The sequence below is a fragment of the Onychomys torridus genome, chromosome 3 (genome assembly GCF_903995425.1).
Source record: "Onychomys torridus chromosome 3, mOncTor1.1, whole genome shotgun sequence".
In the NCBI taxonomy this organism is placed as follows: Eukaryota; Metazoa; Chordata; class Mammalia; order Rodentia; family Cricetidae; genus Onychomys; species Onychomys torridus.
The window spans coordinates 46,389,111-46,405,791 of NC_050445.1; the positions used below are offsets into that span (position 1 = coordinate 46,389,111).

The 16,681-nt window shown below is 38.9% G+C and overlaps 2 protein-coding genes across 14 annotated transcripts in view; both read left to right on the plus strand.

The window, feature by feature from the left end:
* Positions 1-16,681, plus strand: part of Cadps2 (calcium dependent secretion activator 2) — a 542,247-nt gene that overhangs the window by 180,475 nt on the left and 345,091 nt on the right. The window lies entirely within an intron of this gene.
* On the plus strand, positions 38-1,467 carry Rnf133 (ring finger protein 133). Its single transcript, XM_036180986.1, has 2 exons — positions 38-762; positions 892-1,467. The coding sequence occupies exons 1-2, from the start codon at positions 285-287 to the stop codon at positions 1,428-1,430; spliced, it is 1,017 nt and encodes a 338-aa protein (XP_036036879.1). The 5' UTR covers positions 38-284; the 3' UTR covers positions 1,431-1,467.

Sequence of the window (16,681 nt, forward strand, 5' to 3'; positions counted from 1 at the left end):
GGTCTTTTATGTCACAATCACCTCATGCAACAACAGTAAGCAGTTTCTAAAGTTACAGTGGTGAGAGGGGATTTCTTTACTATCTAAAGTTTTTCTCTCTAATAAAACATCTGAAACTCAGGTCATCTTTCAAAATCTCTTGCTGAAACATGTTGGAAGACAGCGGACCTTGTTTTCACCCAGAAGATATTTTTTCCTTCCTCGTTTTGAATTGATTGTCAACAGATGTGGCAGCCACAGGCTTTGGTTGGGTTGGCTCTTAAAGTCATTGGGGAAAGACAGAGATGAATCCCCTTCACACTGGCACTTGGCAGAACAGCGCCGCATCTTTCTGGCTTCTGAAATTCACTTTCATTTGGCTCCTGGGTCAGAAGTACTGCACGGCGAGTGCCGTTTGGACTGCTTACATGAACATATCATTTCACGTGGGGAACCGCATGTTGTCAGAGCTAGGGGAGACTGGGGTCTTCGGAAGAAGTTCCAACTTGAAGAAGGTAGCAGGAGTTGTTGTACCACCAGAGGGAAAAACTCAGAATGCTTGTGATCCCAATACCGGTTTCATCCGGCCGCAGAACAACGAGCCCTGGATTGCCCTCATCGAACGAGGAGGTTGCACTTTCACACAGAAAATTAAGGTGGCTTCTGAGAATGGAGCCAAAGGAGTGATAATCTATAACTTTCCAGGTACCGGCAACCAGGTTTTCCCCATGTCTCACCAGGCATTTGAAGATACCATCGTAGTTATGATTGGTAACTTAAAAGGCATGGAAATTTTGCATTTAATTCGGAAGGGCGTTCTCGTTACAGTCGTGGTTGAGGTGGGGAGAAAGCATATGATCTGGCTGAATCACTATTTTGTCTCCTTTATGATCGTCACAACTGCTACTTTAGCATATCTCACCTTTTATCATATTCGGAGACTCTGGATTGCAAGGATTGAGACCAGGAGATGGAAGCGGTTAACTAGAGAGCTCAAGAAAGCTTTTGGCCAGCTGCAAGTTCGAGTATTAAAAGAGGGCGATGAGGAAGTAAATCTGAATGGAGATAGCTGCGTCATCTGCTTTGAACACTATAAGCCTAATGATACAGTTCGTTTTCTCACGTGTAAACATTTTTTCCATAAGAATTGCATCGACCCCTGGATCCTAGCCCATGGCACATGCCCCATGTGCAAATGTGACATTCTGAAAGCTCTGGGGATTCAGATGGACATTGAGGATGGAACAGACTCTCTGCAAGTTCTTATGGCAAATGAGATGCCTGAAACCTTTTCACCTATGGAAGAAGAGACAAATAATGAACTTCCTCCTGCAGGAACTTCGGGAAAAGTGGCCCATGTACAGGAGCACCCTACTTCTGCAAACACTGACAGCCAGCCTCCTGCAGCAGAGGAAACTGGCCATCCTTCACTTGGACAGCATGACCTTTGAGCAAGTGGATTAAACCTGTTTGTCAAATTAGATCCTCATACTGACAAGCAGTTTGCTTGAAGTGTGCTTTTTGTATGTGTGCATGTGTGTCATTTTCTGCCATTCTGCTAATTTTCCAAATTCACTCACAAGTTTCAAATACGGGGGAAAGAAAACCTGGCAGGATTTTATGGCTTTTTACCTCTGCTAATTTTAACTTTTGGGCAATGTATTATTCTTGTGAGTGTGCCCATGTTTATTTCTAGTTAACCTATATTAAACCAGAGTCCAGCTTCCCCCCTAAATTATGTTTGTGTGTTTATACCTGGCTTTATTTTGGTAAGAAAGTTGTTAAAATATATTTTGCACCTTTCTGTTAAGAAATCATCAGTTATCTTTCACATTTTAGCAATGGTAAAAATGAATTATATTATGCTATAGTAATTTGATGTCATTATGTTGCCATGCTTTTTTCATTCTTTGAAATAAAAAATTTGTTGTACAGAATTCTTTTGTTTATCCTTGAACAAGAGTTCTGTTCAAGCAGTAAGTTTTATATAACAGTTATCTGTATAACAAGAAAATCTTTAGAAATAAAGTACTAAAACTCTTTAAGAAAAGTACATATTTTAGTGCTTAATATTACTTATAAGGAATATGTGATCATGATTTGTTGAATAAAGTTATATAATTTCTGTGATGTTTTCTCTTGTCATATTTAATTTCCAGGGGTTTCAATCCTCACCCCCAATTAGTTTTTTCTTTTTTTGTCCTTAATAAAAATGTTCAAAACATGCCAGATTATTTTGAAGAATGTAAACTCAGTGTAGAGTGATTGTTCTGACATATTGGGCTCATGTTAGTTGTACTCACTGTATTTAGTCTTGCACAGTGTATGGTGCTCCAGGGTTTTTGGATGAATAAGTAAGCTTAGGAATATGGAAGTGTAGATATTTTTCATGTTATATTTTAATCTGATAAACTAAACTATTTATTCCCATTGTAACAAATAATGGAAAACTGATTCTGAAATTTTATTTCCAAAGTCACACTGACAAAAATAGTAAATTTTAATTTTAGTTGAGAACTCATTATAATGTCTTGCCTTGCATAGTAGTTTAGCATAATTTCAGTGAGTCTTTGAACTCTCTTAGGCAAATACTGGAGTATGAATTATTAGGCAGAGTTAGAGAGACCTAGTGAGTATGAGTTCTGTGAATTGTTCCTTGCAGAACTTGGCCCCAACAGAGACTAAGGGAAGGGCATTCATGCAAGGCCAGGAGAGCCAAGATACAGCAACACCTGGGCAGATGCCAAGGTGAGGTCACATCTTCCTGTTACATACAGGCCTTTGTGTTCCTGACCCTGAGGAGATTTGACTGCTAATCATACAGAATGCCAGGCTTACTGGAGGATTTAGCAGGAACTGAATTTCCAGTGTTTTCATTTTTTTCTTAGGATGGTGAAGTTATTCCTTATAGTACCTAATGTTAATGAGAGAGAAAAACCCAAAGGACTCTACAGGAACTCTCCTTGGATGATTAAATAGACTGTTTGGTGGCCACTGGAAGCTGGGTTTATGGATTAGCTTCAGTGATTTTCACTGAAGCTCTGGAGATGTTGGGTTGGTACACAGCAGAGTACTTGGCCAAGGCCTTGAAGGCCTTGGGTTCCATTTCCAACATCACGAACACTACCACTAAAAAAAACAAAATGAAAACAAAAACAAAAAACAAACTTGAAATGTGTATATCTGGTACTGTGGCATTTTGTCATATTTTCTAAACCTAGAGTTCTAGGATCATTAGAGCTCCTTGCAAATTTACGTGAGGTCCTTATTTGTAATAGGCATAGCACATGAGGCACTTACTTATCCTTTCCTCTCAAATGCCACTGTGTTCTCCTTTTACTCCTCTGTATCCTCTTGGCTTCTCTTTTCCTCTTTTTTCCTTTTTTTTTCTGTCCATCACTGTCAAGCTTAGACTTAACTCCCAGGTTTAAGAAATTACCATGGTTCACTTACAAAAAAAATATCTTTTGCTAGTATGGATAGTGAGCATTTAGCAGCATATATCTTGGGATTCAAGAATTTTCAGTGAATTCTTTAAAGGTTGGTTGGAGTTTGTATTAGAGATGGGAAAGGAGGGTCAGGTCTGTGAACTTGGAAACTGGACACTGAGTGCCTCTGTGTACTTGACAATGATATTAAGTGTCCTATAAAGCTGCTCTCATATCAAAACAAACTAGCAGCTTCTGTCCTGCCCTTCTAATGATTTCTTTAAAACAAACAAACAAACAAACAAAAAAACTAAACAAGCACTTTTATTCCAGGCTTGTTTTATTTGTAGGTTTAGTAATGAGGAACTGGAATTAGCTCTGCTCCGTTAGATATTTATTATGATGGTAGATATTGATTGTATTTGAATTTTTACCTGAACTATATAGGCAATGCTATTTTGTATTGGACCCAATAATGCAAAAATATTTTGCTTGGTGATATGGAACTGGAATATATAATACTTTGGCACAATGCAAATACCATAATGAGTTTACTTTTGATACTCTTTTTTTATAGGTTTAGTATTCTTTAGTAGTCAGTGTTTTGTTTCCTGCTCCCACACCCCCATCATCAGTAGAATGTTGGGTTTTTTTAATAAAAATTAAATTTCTTTTCTCATCGTTAGTGGGACACATTGTTTAATATTTTTCTGGAGTGAAAAAATATTCTGGTATATTTTTACCTGTTGTTGCATGACTGAATAGTACTCATTAAACATAAACTGTAATGATAACATCTTTCTGTCCTGCTGTAAAATGGTTGTAATGATCCTAAAAAAAAATGTTGGTCAATAGCTATTTGAAGTAGTGTGAGCCCTTCATAAGGTCTAGTGAGCCAGGGATCTGGCTAGCCTGATGAGCTCACTGTATATTTAAAGTGGTCTCTTTCCAGACATCTAGTTATTGAAACAACAGAAGGAACCAAGAAGTAGAATATCAAAGTCTGGGGAACTGAGAGGCAAAGGGGAAGTCTTCTTTTGTCGTTTCTGAGAATCAATCATTATAATAGAGATGTCCTCCTTCTGTTTTATCCTTCACCAATAAGCACCTCTGGGAATTTTAAAAATGCATTTGCTTCTTTTGTATTTACTGTGATTTCAATGTTGTGGTCTTACTGTTTAGAAATTATTGCATTTGCTACTACAGGAATATCTTAAAGCATAAAAGCATAACTGGCTTTCAGCAAAAAAAAAAAAGTGGTTTTGTTTTGCTTAGTAGGGGTCATTACACACAGGGCATTACAGACATCTCATTTACACAGTTATACCTAACTTGCAATAACTCTCTCCCCAGGTGACCTCTGGCAAGCCAAGAGGATACTGTATGCCCAGTCACCTTAGGTGCACTGTTGTTGATCACTAAGGCTACTCTGATTTAGTAACTGCTCTGTTTTGATATTTCACCTCCATTTCTGCAGTTGCCTGCTCTGTGTGTGGTGTATATGTGTCTGCAGGAGCGGGGATTGCTTGGGGATAGGTGGCTACATATGTATATGGCTGCATGGAGATGCCAGAGGTTCACTGTCAGGTGCATTTCTCAATTGCTTTCCACCTTACTTTGTGAAACAAGGTCTCTCACTGAACCCAGAACTCATTGATTCGGCTAGACTGGTCACCCATCAAGCCCCAAAGGTTCTGCTGTCTCTGCCTCACCAGCTGGAATTATAGGGGAGGATTGTGGTGCAGTTATTTGTTTTTCATTTTTTTTACATGGGTGCCAGGGAGCAAATGCATGTAGGTCCTCATGTTTGTATGACAAGGACTCTACTCTCTGGGCTATCTCACCAGCTCCCATCAACATTGTTTTTGCTACATATCAAGTTGTGTTGTCTTTGAAAACTTACCAACTTAGAACACTGTTCTCAGAATTTCCTCTTAAAATCTCCTTGACCCAACATCCCCTTCTGACTCTCATTGTAACAAAGGTCTTCCTCGGTCACTAGCACTTCCCTTTCCTCTTGTTCTTTTCCAGCATGATGCAGAATCAAATTTCAAGTTGTTTTACCATCCAAGTAAAGCCACTGCATGCTTCCCTTTACTGTTTTCATAGTATCGTTCACTCTTAATCAAAGCAGCCGCTTTTAATATTTCCGCTCCACAGCAGCCACTTATTTGAGTTGTAGTGGATCTTTATTATCTACTTTTGACAAGATCTTTGCTCCTATTAAAAATTAATAACCTTTTAATCCCCTTCTCCATTTTCTGTAATACAGTACTTCTAAGCCTAGGCTGCATATCCAAATAACCTGGAATTAGTTAAAAGGCCCATTGCCCGTACTGCACTTAAATCTATAGACCAAGACACAGACCCAGTCTTTATAAAGCTGTTCAGGGGATGTCAGCTATACATTAGATTGATAACTAGGCACAGGACTATGACAAAGAGCCTTGTTGCTTAATTTCCTTCAAGATGACTTGATTTCACTTTATGAAAAGTATTTATGTAGGAATCAAAGTGTAAATTTAGAAAGAGTTAAGCTTCAATGAAAAGAATTAAAACACACTTCTGGAAATTAGAGATACATTTCACCTGGAGAAACAAAAAAAATGCCTTCTGAAAATACTTGAAGTGGAAGTACTTCCAGGTTTGAAAAAATAGTTCTCAGTACCAACAAGATGATTCAGTGGGTTAAGGCTCATACCATCAAGTTTGGTAGCCCAAGTTTGATTCCTGGAACCCTGGAAGGAGGAGAGAACCTACTCCACAAAGGAATCCTGTAGATTACGAATTCACATTCTCATTCTCTCTCCATTCTCTCATTCTCTCTCTGTGTCTCTCTCTCCCCCCTCCTCTCCTCTCCTCTCCTCTCCTCTCCTCTCCTCTCCTCTCCTCTCCTCTCCTCTCCTCTCCTCTCCTCTCCTCTCCTCTCCTCTCACTGGTTTATGGATACTTATACACACTGTAGTTTATATGCACACACACACACACACACACACACACACACACACACACATTGAAAATGTAATAAAGTCACACACACACATTGAAAATGTAATAAAGGATTGGGGATTTAACTCAGTGGTAGAGTGCTTTCCCAGCAAACACAAGGCCCTGGGTTCGATCTTCAGCTTAAAAAAAAAGAAAAGAAAATATAATAAAGAACATCTTTCTGTAGGAGGGAACAGTGGGAACAAGTGTTTCATAAAGAAGATCAAAGGTCCAATACAGTTTCGGTTGAGGACTTGATAAGGCAGGACATTGAAAATTCTATTGGAATAAAAAATTGTATTCAAGTATGAGCTAAGGCAATAATAGGCAAATGGATGATTTCCCTCCAAGATACCATGCTTCTTATTTGCTGGTACAAATTTTCCATATTCCTTTTTGATGACCAAGGCAACTGATTTAAAAACTTTTCCTGTAATTTTCTTCCTCTATTATCACCAATATAATAATACACCAATGATATAGAAGAGGTGGAGATAGGTCAGGAGTAGCTGAGGAACAGTGAAGAGTCAGGCATGACCTCCCTCTTCTAGTGTGTGCCTCTAGGTTATAACAGTAACATTCACCAAAATGGAAACTAACAGATAGTGCAATGTGTGGTTTTATATATAAACTCTGAGAATGCCAAATTGAGAAAACAATAGAACTTCTAAGTGCTAATGAAGAGCTGGAAATGTAGTTCTAGCCTACTAATTAAATTCATTTTCGCTAAAATGAAACAGCTGAAGATTGATACATGGTAAGTAGTAAGTTGTGATTTACTCACATTTTCGCTCAAATTCTGTCTATCTATATTGTGTTGACTTTCCTGTTACATTCTTACGTTATTTTGCTTGCCTTTCCACACAGTATTCCTGTTTGTTATGATGCACGACTGCCAACAGTTCAAACCTATGTTATAGCCTAGATGACAGCAAGTAATCTAAGAGCAATGGAGGAATAACTAGAGCTCCGGCGTTCCAGGGTACAGCTAATTCAATATGTATTTCTTAGGTAGGAACTCCCGTAGTCATCACAGTAACTGAGAGATTGGCACCGGCACTAAGTACCCTGTTCTTTTCTAATTTCCAGATAACTTCGTTCATACTAGGCAAGTGCTCTTTCACTGTGACCCGGGCAGGTCTTGAACGTGATCCACCACGGCAACTGCATTGCAGTCCCCTATGACAGAGACTGCTCGGGTCTCTGTTCGCATGATCAGGGTGTCAAGATGGGGAGAGTGCCCAAATGATGCAGTCAGTTTCGTGATAAAACTGTACTTGTATTTAATGTAGTAGCATGGCTCATTGTTTTAACATCTACACAATTAACTTGATACTTTAGCTTTTAAGTAAAGGAGGAACTATTAGCATGAGTGCAGTTTTGAAAGCTTAAAGGATAGAGCCATGTAAGAAAAAACCCAGCTAAAGGCATTGGCAGTGCTGACTGAGAAGTTGGCAGCTCTCTTGTGAAAAGCAGTGATTTACTCAGAGGGTTTGGATGTGAGGTGCCTTTCTCAATGAAGATTGAAAGGGTAGCAATTTTCATAATTCTCTTGCTGTTTGATATTGGCTGTTTTAAGTTCAGGCATAAAACACCAATTATCTTTTCTAAAAGAATATGAGTCCTCTCTATCAAGTCACTTGCATTTATTCTCTGTCCCCAGTGAACACCCCAGAGCCATGGTGAGTCCCACTATGGCAACAACAATCAGCATCACCTGAACCCTGTCTTAGGTTTCACTTAGGCAAATGCAGTCAGAAATGTTGGGGGATCCATTGGACATTTTCAGTGAGTCCTCCAATGACTCTGATGTACATTCAAGTTTAAGAATCTCATCTAATCAGAGGACACATTCTTTTTAGCTAGAATACATCACACACTTGTAATCAGAACTAATATTAAGTGAAAGCAATTATGAATATTAAAGCAGTTGCTATTAGTACAATAAGTTTTGAGAAGAATTTAAGTACATTTCAAGTGTGCAATTGGTCTGATTTATGCATATAAATGCTTCTTCCGCTCACATTGCCGGTTCCTTTATTCACCACTATCACATTTACTAAAGAAGTTGTGAGGGAAATTAGTGGATTTTAGGCAGATTGAAATTTCCAAATCAGAATGATAGAAAAAAAACTGAAAAACAAAAAAGGAGCATTACACACAACCATGCAGCCACTAATAGAAGAATAGTTTCCAATTCCTCTGCATTGGGTTCCTAAGATGTATGGTTTGGAGCCAGGCATGGTGGTGCACACCTTTAATCCCAGCACTTGGGAGGCAGAAGCAGGCAGACCTCTGAGTTCGAGGCCAGCCTGGTCTATAGCACTAGTTCCAGGACAACCAGGGCTATTCAAAGAAACCCTGTCTTGAAAAACAAACGAAACAGAAGATGTCATGATTTGGATCTAAAATGTCCCCCCTAAAGCCCTAAAGACTTATATGTAGGTATCACCAGTTGATGGCACTGTTGGAGGGTGCTATCACCTTCAGGAAGTGGAGGCCAGTTGGACCAGGTAGGTATGTCCATGGAGAGGAGTCTAGGACTCCAGTCTCTCTCTCTCTCTCTCTCTCTCTCTCTCTCTCTCTCTCTCTCTCTCTCTCTCTCTCTCTCACTGATTCCTGGCAGTCATGGGATGAGCAGCTTTCTTTATGTTTCTTCTCCCCATGATGTTCTTTCTGTCTCTCTTCAGGCTCAAATCAACACAGCCAAGAGACCATAGACTGAGAGATTGAGAGTTAGGAAACCTTGAGCTCAAATAAACCTTTTTAAATTACCTCATGAGTGTTCCATGCACAGAATCCTCTCTCATACAGATATGTGAATACTAAAATAGTGGGCCAAAGATGACGTTCAGAAGGGACTCATGAAGACTTCCCCCTGGTCCTAGCTTCATACATACTAGGTGGTGGTCAGTTAAAATAAGTGCAAAATGAATGATTGGGAGTGGAAGTAGCTAGGTGAAGGTCTGTGGTGTCTTCAGCTGCATGAATAACAACACCGTTTCTCTAACAGGAATTAGTCACTACTCTTTTATGATTGTGAGATCTCACCTGTGTAGTTTGTTGTTCATTGATCCATTCAGTGAATACAGGTTGCTTGAAAAATTCTGTGCTACCAGCTCAGTAGTCATTGCTCTCGTGGGGCTCACTTTCTAGTGGGAAGAAAATATGTGCTATGTTAGAGAATTATAAGTTCTTTGGAAAGAAAACCAATCACAGGAAACTGAAGCTAGAGTTGTGGTTTTATAAAGAGCTATGACCAAGAAGATGAATAGTTGAATGGATCTCCTACTTAGCTCCAGTTGTCAATATAACACAAACAAGTGTTATCTGGAGGGGGTCTTAATTGGGGGATTGGCCCTATCAGATGGCCTGTGGGAATATCTGTAGAGTTTCTTTCTTGAAAATTTAAAAAGTATGATGCAGTGGGTAGCTGTTCCAACTTTGGCCTTGAAGAACTGCCCCTGGTGAGGCTGCAGGTAACTGCCACACCTGCCTATGGCCTATTCCTAGGGCGTGGCTGAGGCAGGACCCTTAAAAACCCAAGATGCATACTTGCCAGCTCTCTTAGCTCCTCATGATCCTGGATGCTGGAGTGCAGACCAAGTCAGAGTTCTCCAGAGAACCATGCTGGACTGTACCTCACCAGATCCTGTAACCGACACCTTTATTTGTTGTAAATTACCCTGAAGTAAACCTCTTTTAACTACTAAACTACTATGTGGAATTGTCTCGTCAATCCCTGCTATAGTATATTTATGGGTGTTTTGTCTACATGTCTGTCTGTGAACCAAGTGTGTGTGGTGTCAAGGGGGGCCAGAAGAGGACATGAGTCATAGAAAGGTGTAAACTGAAATGTGGGTGCCAGAAATTAAACCCTTGGGTGCTCTGCAAGAACAGCCAGTGTCTTCACTGCTGAGCCATCTCTCCAGCCCCATTTTCTTGACTTTTAAGTGGCATGGAGAGGACCTACCGAGCCCATTGTGGGTGGCACCGCTTCTGGGCCGACAGTCCTGGGTTGTATAAAAATGCTAGTGGCTGAGTGTCTCTCTACCCATAGCACTCTTAACACACTTGATTTGATCTGATCTTGGTAGCTAAGCAAGTTTGGCCTGCTTAGTACTTGGATGGGACAAAGCTGGCTGAGCCTGAGCCATGGGAACAAGCCAATAAAAGCAGTATTTGCCCATGATTCCCATGTCTGCTCCTCCTTGAGTCCGTGCCATAACTTTCTTCAGTGATGGATTGTGACCTGGAAATCTAAGCCAAATAAACCCATTCCTCTCTAAATTGCTTTTAGTCACGGTGTTTATCACAGCTACAGAAAGCAAACTAGAACAGACCTGAAAGAAATAAACGATCCCATTCACACAAACCCCACTGTGTGCTATGAAAAGCCAGCAGGGTGAGGAAATCTTGTTGTCCCATCAGGGACACCTGAGGCATAGTTAGTCTGGGAGCCAGAGGAGTGTGTTAATTGCCATCAAACACTTGTAGCATGGCCTTGGAGCAAATTTACAGTTTCTTTGTTATTTCAGAAATTAGAATTAGTTGTGAAAATATCAGCTGTAGGGAGAGTGTTGCCACTTGAAGGCAGAGCTTTTGAGAAGTTAGTCCTGACCATTGGTTGTTCACCATACAAATCTGACTTTTCTAAGGAGCTTGATAAATATTTGGATATCATCTCTATGGTGGTGGTGTTTTTGGTGATGGGGTGGGAATGGATGGTGGTAGTGGCTTTGGTGGTAGGGGTAATGGTAGGGGTTTTGGTGGGTGGTGGTGGTGGATGGTGGTGGTGGTGGTGGATGGTGGTGGCTTTGGTGGTGGTTTTGGTGGGGGGTGATGGTGAGGGATGGTTTTGGTGGGGTCGTGGAGGGTAGTTATGGGGGGAGGGGTGGTGATGATGGTGACAGTGTGGTGGTGGTGGTTGTGTAGAGAGGTATTTCAAATTTTATAAAGGTTATTGAATTTACAACTTCCAGGTCCCTCAGAGTTTTGAGAATTAGATTCTCGGATTGAAAAATAAAAATATTGTTTTCCATACATAGTTGCCATCTGGTGGAAAAATAAATAACTACAAGATATAAACACAGATATTGATTGAAAGGCACAGCATACTAGGGAACTTTAGTCAGCAAGTCTGGAGTTCATTTAACAGGCTAGTTGAGCTTCAGATCAATTTACTTTATCAAACTTTTTCTCTTTCACTTTGAATTTGGGGACTTTATTCCTTAGCTGCAGACCCTTGGGTTATGATATGTAAATGACCTGCCATCTTCACCACTCATGTTGTATTAACCTGGGGTCTGAGAGGGTAGTCCTGGTAATACTGTGGAAAATAAAATGATTTGGCTTACAGAATTTCTTCTCCCCAGCTTCACATGTCAACATTGTATTCTAGTCTTCTAAAAGAGGAGTTTTTTGAGACATTGTATCTCAAGCAAAAGGCCAATATTTATTGGTTTTCCAATTAATTGTGGAATGCATTACAATAGAAAATCGGATGTTTGACTTACCCTAATAAAAAGTTTAACTGATAATGGGATTTGTAAAATAACAAGTCGAGTGAAAAGTTGCTTGCAGAATCTAGATTGTTGGTGTATGTATGCTCTAAACAGCTCTGTCCACTTTTCCATATATTTAAACATTTTCATAATAAAACACTGGTGGATTTGGATATTGTGGCAATCTTTTATCACCTGTAAAGTTTTTAAACTGTCTACTTATGGAGGCCCAAGTGACTGTATGGACCACAGATCACATTTTGAGTATCAGCACACATGAGAATGTACAGCACTGAAGAGTTCTCCTTCCACAGATGTGTGCTTGCATCCCTGGATTCAAACAACTATGATTTGAAGACACTGGGAGGGGGAAACTACACTTGTTTTGAATCTATGAAGAGTTCTTACAAATATCTTTTGATACAGAACAGTGACTATATTTACATTGTATTCGCTGTTGCAAATAGAGAGGATTTGTAGTATAGAAGTGAATGTGTATTTGTTAAATTCAAATGGTGTAGCAGACCTGAGCATTGCTGATGAATCCCAGGAGCAGTTCTAGGAATACACACAGACAACTATTTTTATCTATTTTAGCTCATCTAATACTAAACAATAATTCTGAGAAAATTTATATCACACCATTTCAACAATGAGGAAGCAGATACACAGTGATTTTTGTACTCCCTTTATGGTTCGCACCACATCTTAAAATCTCAGGCCTTCCAATGTGCTTTACGTTTTTACTTCCCAAATGGTGAGCAGAGTAGCCCAGAGTGCAAGTGAGATGAACGGAAAATGGCAAGGTTGAATTTGGAACACACTGCAGCTTTAACATGCAAGGAGGGCTGGCATATTTAACTGTAGGTAATAAAACTTATTCAAGAACTTATTACAAACTATAATATTAGAGTCTAGATGTTCTATATTTAAAATGAATAACACAATAATTTTTAAACAATAATCGATACCATTACAATGAACACAACAAAAGTCTTTCTTTTGGTAGAACTTGCAAAAAAAATGTAGCCCAGCTCAAGATGGCTCAATCTTTCTATCGTGCTGTGAGATATTGAATTAAATATGGAAAGAATGCAGACTATTACTCCTCACATCACAGAGATCACATGGCTTTTCCTCTTTTGAGGGTCCTATTCTTGTGTATTGTTGCATGAATTGGAAAACTGGGTAGCGTCCAGTGACCTATTCCTGTGTGTGTGTGTGTGTGTGTGTGTGTGTGTGTGTGTGTGTGTGTATGTTGATTGTTTGGTTTTGGTTTTGGTTTTTTGATACAGGGGTTCTCTGTATAGCTCTGCGCCTTTCCTGGATCTCACTCTGTAGCCCAGGCTGGCCTCGAACTCACAGAGATCCACCTGGCTCTGCCTCCCGAGTGCTAGGATTAAAGGCGTGCACCACCACTGCCTGGCTCTTTTGTGTTTTTCCTTCTAACAAGTGCCTTGATATATTGTGTTTTAGTCTTAGTAGTTAGAAAGTCAAGAAAAATTTGTTGTTGGCCTAAGCAAGTCTTAGGCTGATCAGTAAGGTGAAAAATACCTGAGAAGGCAAACTAAAGAGCTTACTGTCAACTGACACTAGAAGAAGGCTTTGGAACAACTCCCTAGCATTGATAACATGATGAGAGTGCTCAATTTATTTTCTAAAGCATTGTATTTTTCAAGTAGCATCTTTCTTTGGATGGATGGATACTCATCATAGTCCCTACAGCAAAATTTGATAAGATTTTGACAAGTTTTGGCTTTAGGTTTGTTCCAAGAGCTTTAGATTTGATATGTTGGATTTAGGTTAGTTCTAGGGAAGGATCCTTTGAGATGAATTCTTTTCTAGGTTCCTAATAAATGTCTAGATGTATCTGTTATTTACAGTAACATTTTTTAGTAAAGGAGATTATTTTTGGTCAATTTCAAGAGGGTTTCTCCACATTTGATAAGGAATGAGGTTGGTTGTCAGTGGTTTCCAAGCCTTTAGGATTCACAGATTCTAAAAGTATCTCTGCTAATATCTAATGTCTCCCTGACTAATAGAAACTACTGTCTTCTTCCTAAGCTAGCCTCGAGATTTGATTACAAACTCTCTTCAGATGACTATCTCAGTGTTTATCAAGTTTATATGTCCCACTATATATAGGATAAGCAAATACATGTCATTGCCACAGTAGTGATGACCATACACAGAACATGATTTGCTTTGATATGTATTTATTTGGGAAGGAATAAATAGAGAATATTGAGGACCAACCAAGTGTTTCCTTTTCTTGGAACAGAAAATATCTTCTTCTTCAGGATAATGGAAGAGAGAACTGGCAAGAGGAGGTTAGTTAGTGAATGGAAAAAATTGAAGCCACAGAGTGCTATCAAAGAAACCTCTGGCTGGGTTAGGTTATTTGGAGTGACCAGATACAAATATAATTTGTATTCTGCAAGAATAAGAATTGTTTGATTTTTTTGTGATACTCAATTTATCATTGTTATAGAATTCACAAATTGATAACATCTGAAAAATAGTTGTTAAGACAAAAACATTCTAAATTTGATTCTTCAAGGACATTACAAATTAAGAAACTCATGAGACAATGTTTTCTTTGGCATTATTGAGGAGAAGAGGCATCTCTTATAAGTGGGACTCTTGTACTTTCTCAACATCTTCCTGCCTGAAGACATGCTGGCAGCCTTCCCAGGAACCATCTCATAGATAGCCACAATGATTTGCCAGGAAGATAATGTTTTCTAGTCATTATGGAATCCTTTTGAATAAAAGAAGCAGTGTGCAGTTCAGATCAGTGCACTGTGCATATTAAGTGCTTCTATACAAAAGTGTATTTGAAATCTTATTTGGACAGCTAGGCAGACTTGGCCTTTGAAGATATTGTTTCTTAGAGTCATCACGTTCAGTTTTGTTATTAGTTCCCTGTGACTTTGTCAGGATTTCAATTATCTCGTTGGTATATGAGCCAGGCAGATGAATGGGAAGAGTGGCATTTCAAGAGAGCCATGTAAAATTAAATTTCACCAAAATGTGGAGAAACATAACATACAGGGTATGTTAAAAGCTCTCTAATGTTAGGTTCATAACACCCATACCTATGCTGAATTGGTTTGTGTGGAATTTCACAAGAAGATCACTGACTGGTAATTCCACAGGTTTTGGTCAGTACACAGCTGAACATATTGGGTATACAATGGAGGGGTATAAGAAAAATAATTAAAATAGTGTTATCATTAAATCCATAGGCCAAGTTCCCCATTCTTTTTCCCAGAGGCACCATGTCCTTAGTCTAGCTACTTCTCTGTTTAAACCACTTAGTCTGCAAAAGAAAATTATAATCAAGAAAACAGATAATGATTGTGTCAATTAAATGAAATCATGTCAGAGATCTCTAGAGAGACAATGCCTGTTCATCAGTGCATTTTTAAAGTATGCTTAGTTCCCATGCAGCCTACGTCCCTACATCTAGGTACCTTTGAGCTTTCTCAGACAGAATTTTACAAGTGATCTTTTGTTGTACAGCAGAAAACTGTTAGGTTGAAACCCCAAGCCTAGAGACCAGCTCTATGACAAGCCTCAACTGTAGCCATGGTTTGCCTGCCTATAATAGCTCTTGTTGTGAAAGAATGTTGGATTAAATATGTGACATTTAATGAGACTTGACATATCAGTGTCACACACTATCCTAACTGTGTGACATATTGTATATGAAAAGCTGTTTATAAAAATTATATATAATTCCTTCTATAAAATCAACACATGATGTAGGGAATTTGATTACTAGACTGCAAATTTTACTTTGCTAGCAATATGAATCTCATACCTCCTTTTGGACAATACTAATTTTGCTCCCTTTCCTCTGGGATGTTTTCTCATCTCCCATTCTAATGGATAAGTTTCATGATTTATACTTTCTTCTTGTAACATATTATGTGTTAGTGGATGAATTATGAAAGTGACTGGTGTTCACAAATATTCTTTCACTTTCTCACTTATTTCCTCCTTTCCAGTGTTTTTTTTCTGGTACCTCTGGCATTGGGTTGCATCCTGGACCTGTCTCCCACTTGTCCTGCAGCTCTGCACCTACAACCATGGCTCCTACTCTCAATATTAGGCTTTTCTCATTCTTTGTGACTTCTTTTCTCATGATTCTTTCCTTCTGAGATATTGTTCCCATTGTATACATGCATGTAAAACTAAATCAGTATGCTTTCCTGACTTGATATATATTTAAAGCATGCAACAGAATGAATAGATGAATTAGATTACCAGTCACTTGTTCAAAGCTTACTTGCTCATCTAATAGATATTTTATAAGAGCTTGCTCTGTGTTGACTTGATGCTTAGGTCTTACAGACAGTGAGATGAAATAGTTTCTGACTTTGTGGGATTTATTGATTAAAACATATGAATCCACTAGTTAATTAAATATTGTAGTTGCAATGTGAAAAATACTTTAAAGGAAAACGGAAGTTTTATGTATAAGCCAAGATCTGATCATGCTAGGGGAGGAATCTCTGAGATCTGAAGATAATTAAATGATGATAAAATCGACTGTAAAAGTTTTGGATGAATAGAGCATTGAGATAGATCCACAGAGAGTGAATTCCAGGTAAGATAAAGAATTGGCAATGTTTTTTAAGGCTGTGGAGACCTTGGTACCAATTTTATTTTTAAATTGTTGAGTTGACATGTTGTTGTTGTTTAATATTATTTTTGTGTCAGTGAAGAAAATGTGTTGGGTAAAGTAAAAGTGGGACTTGCTAACTGCCAGAAATC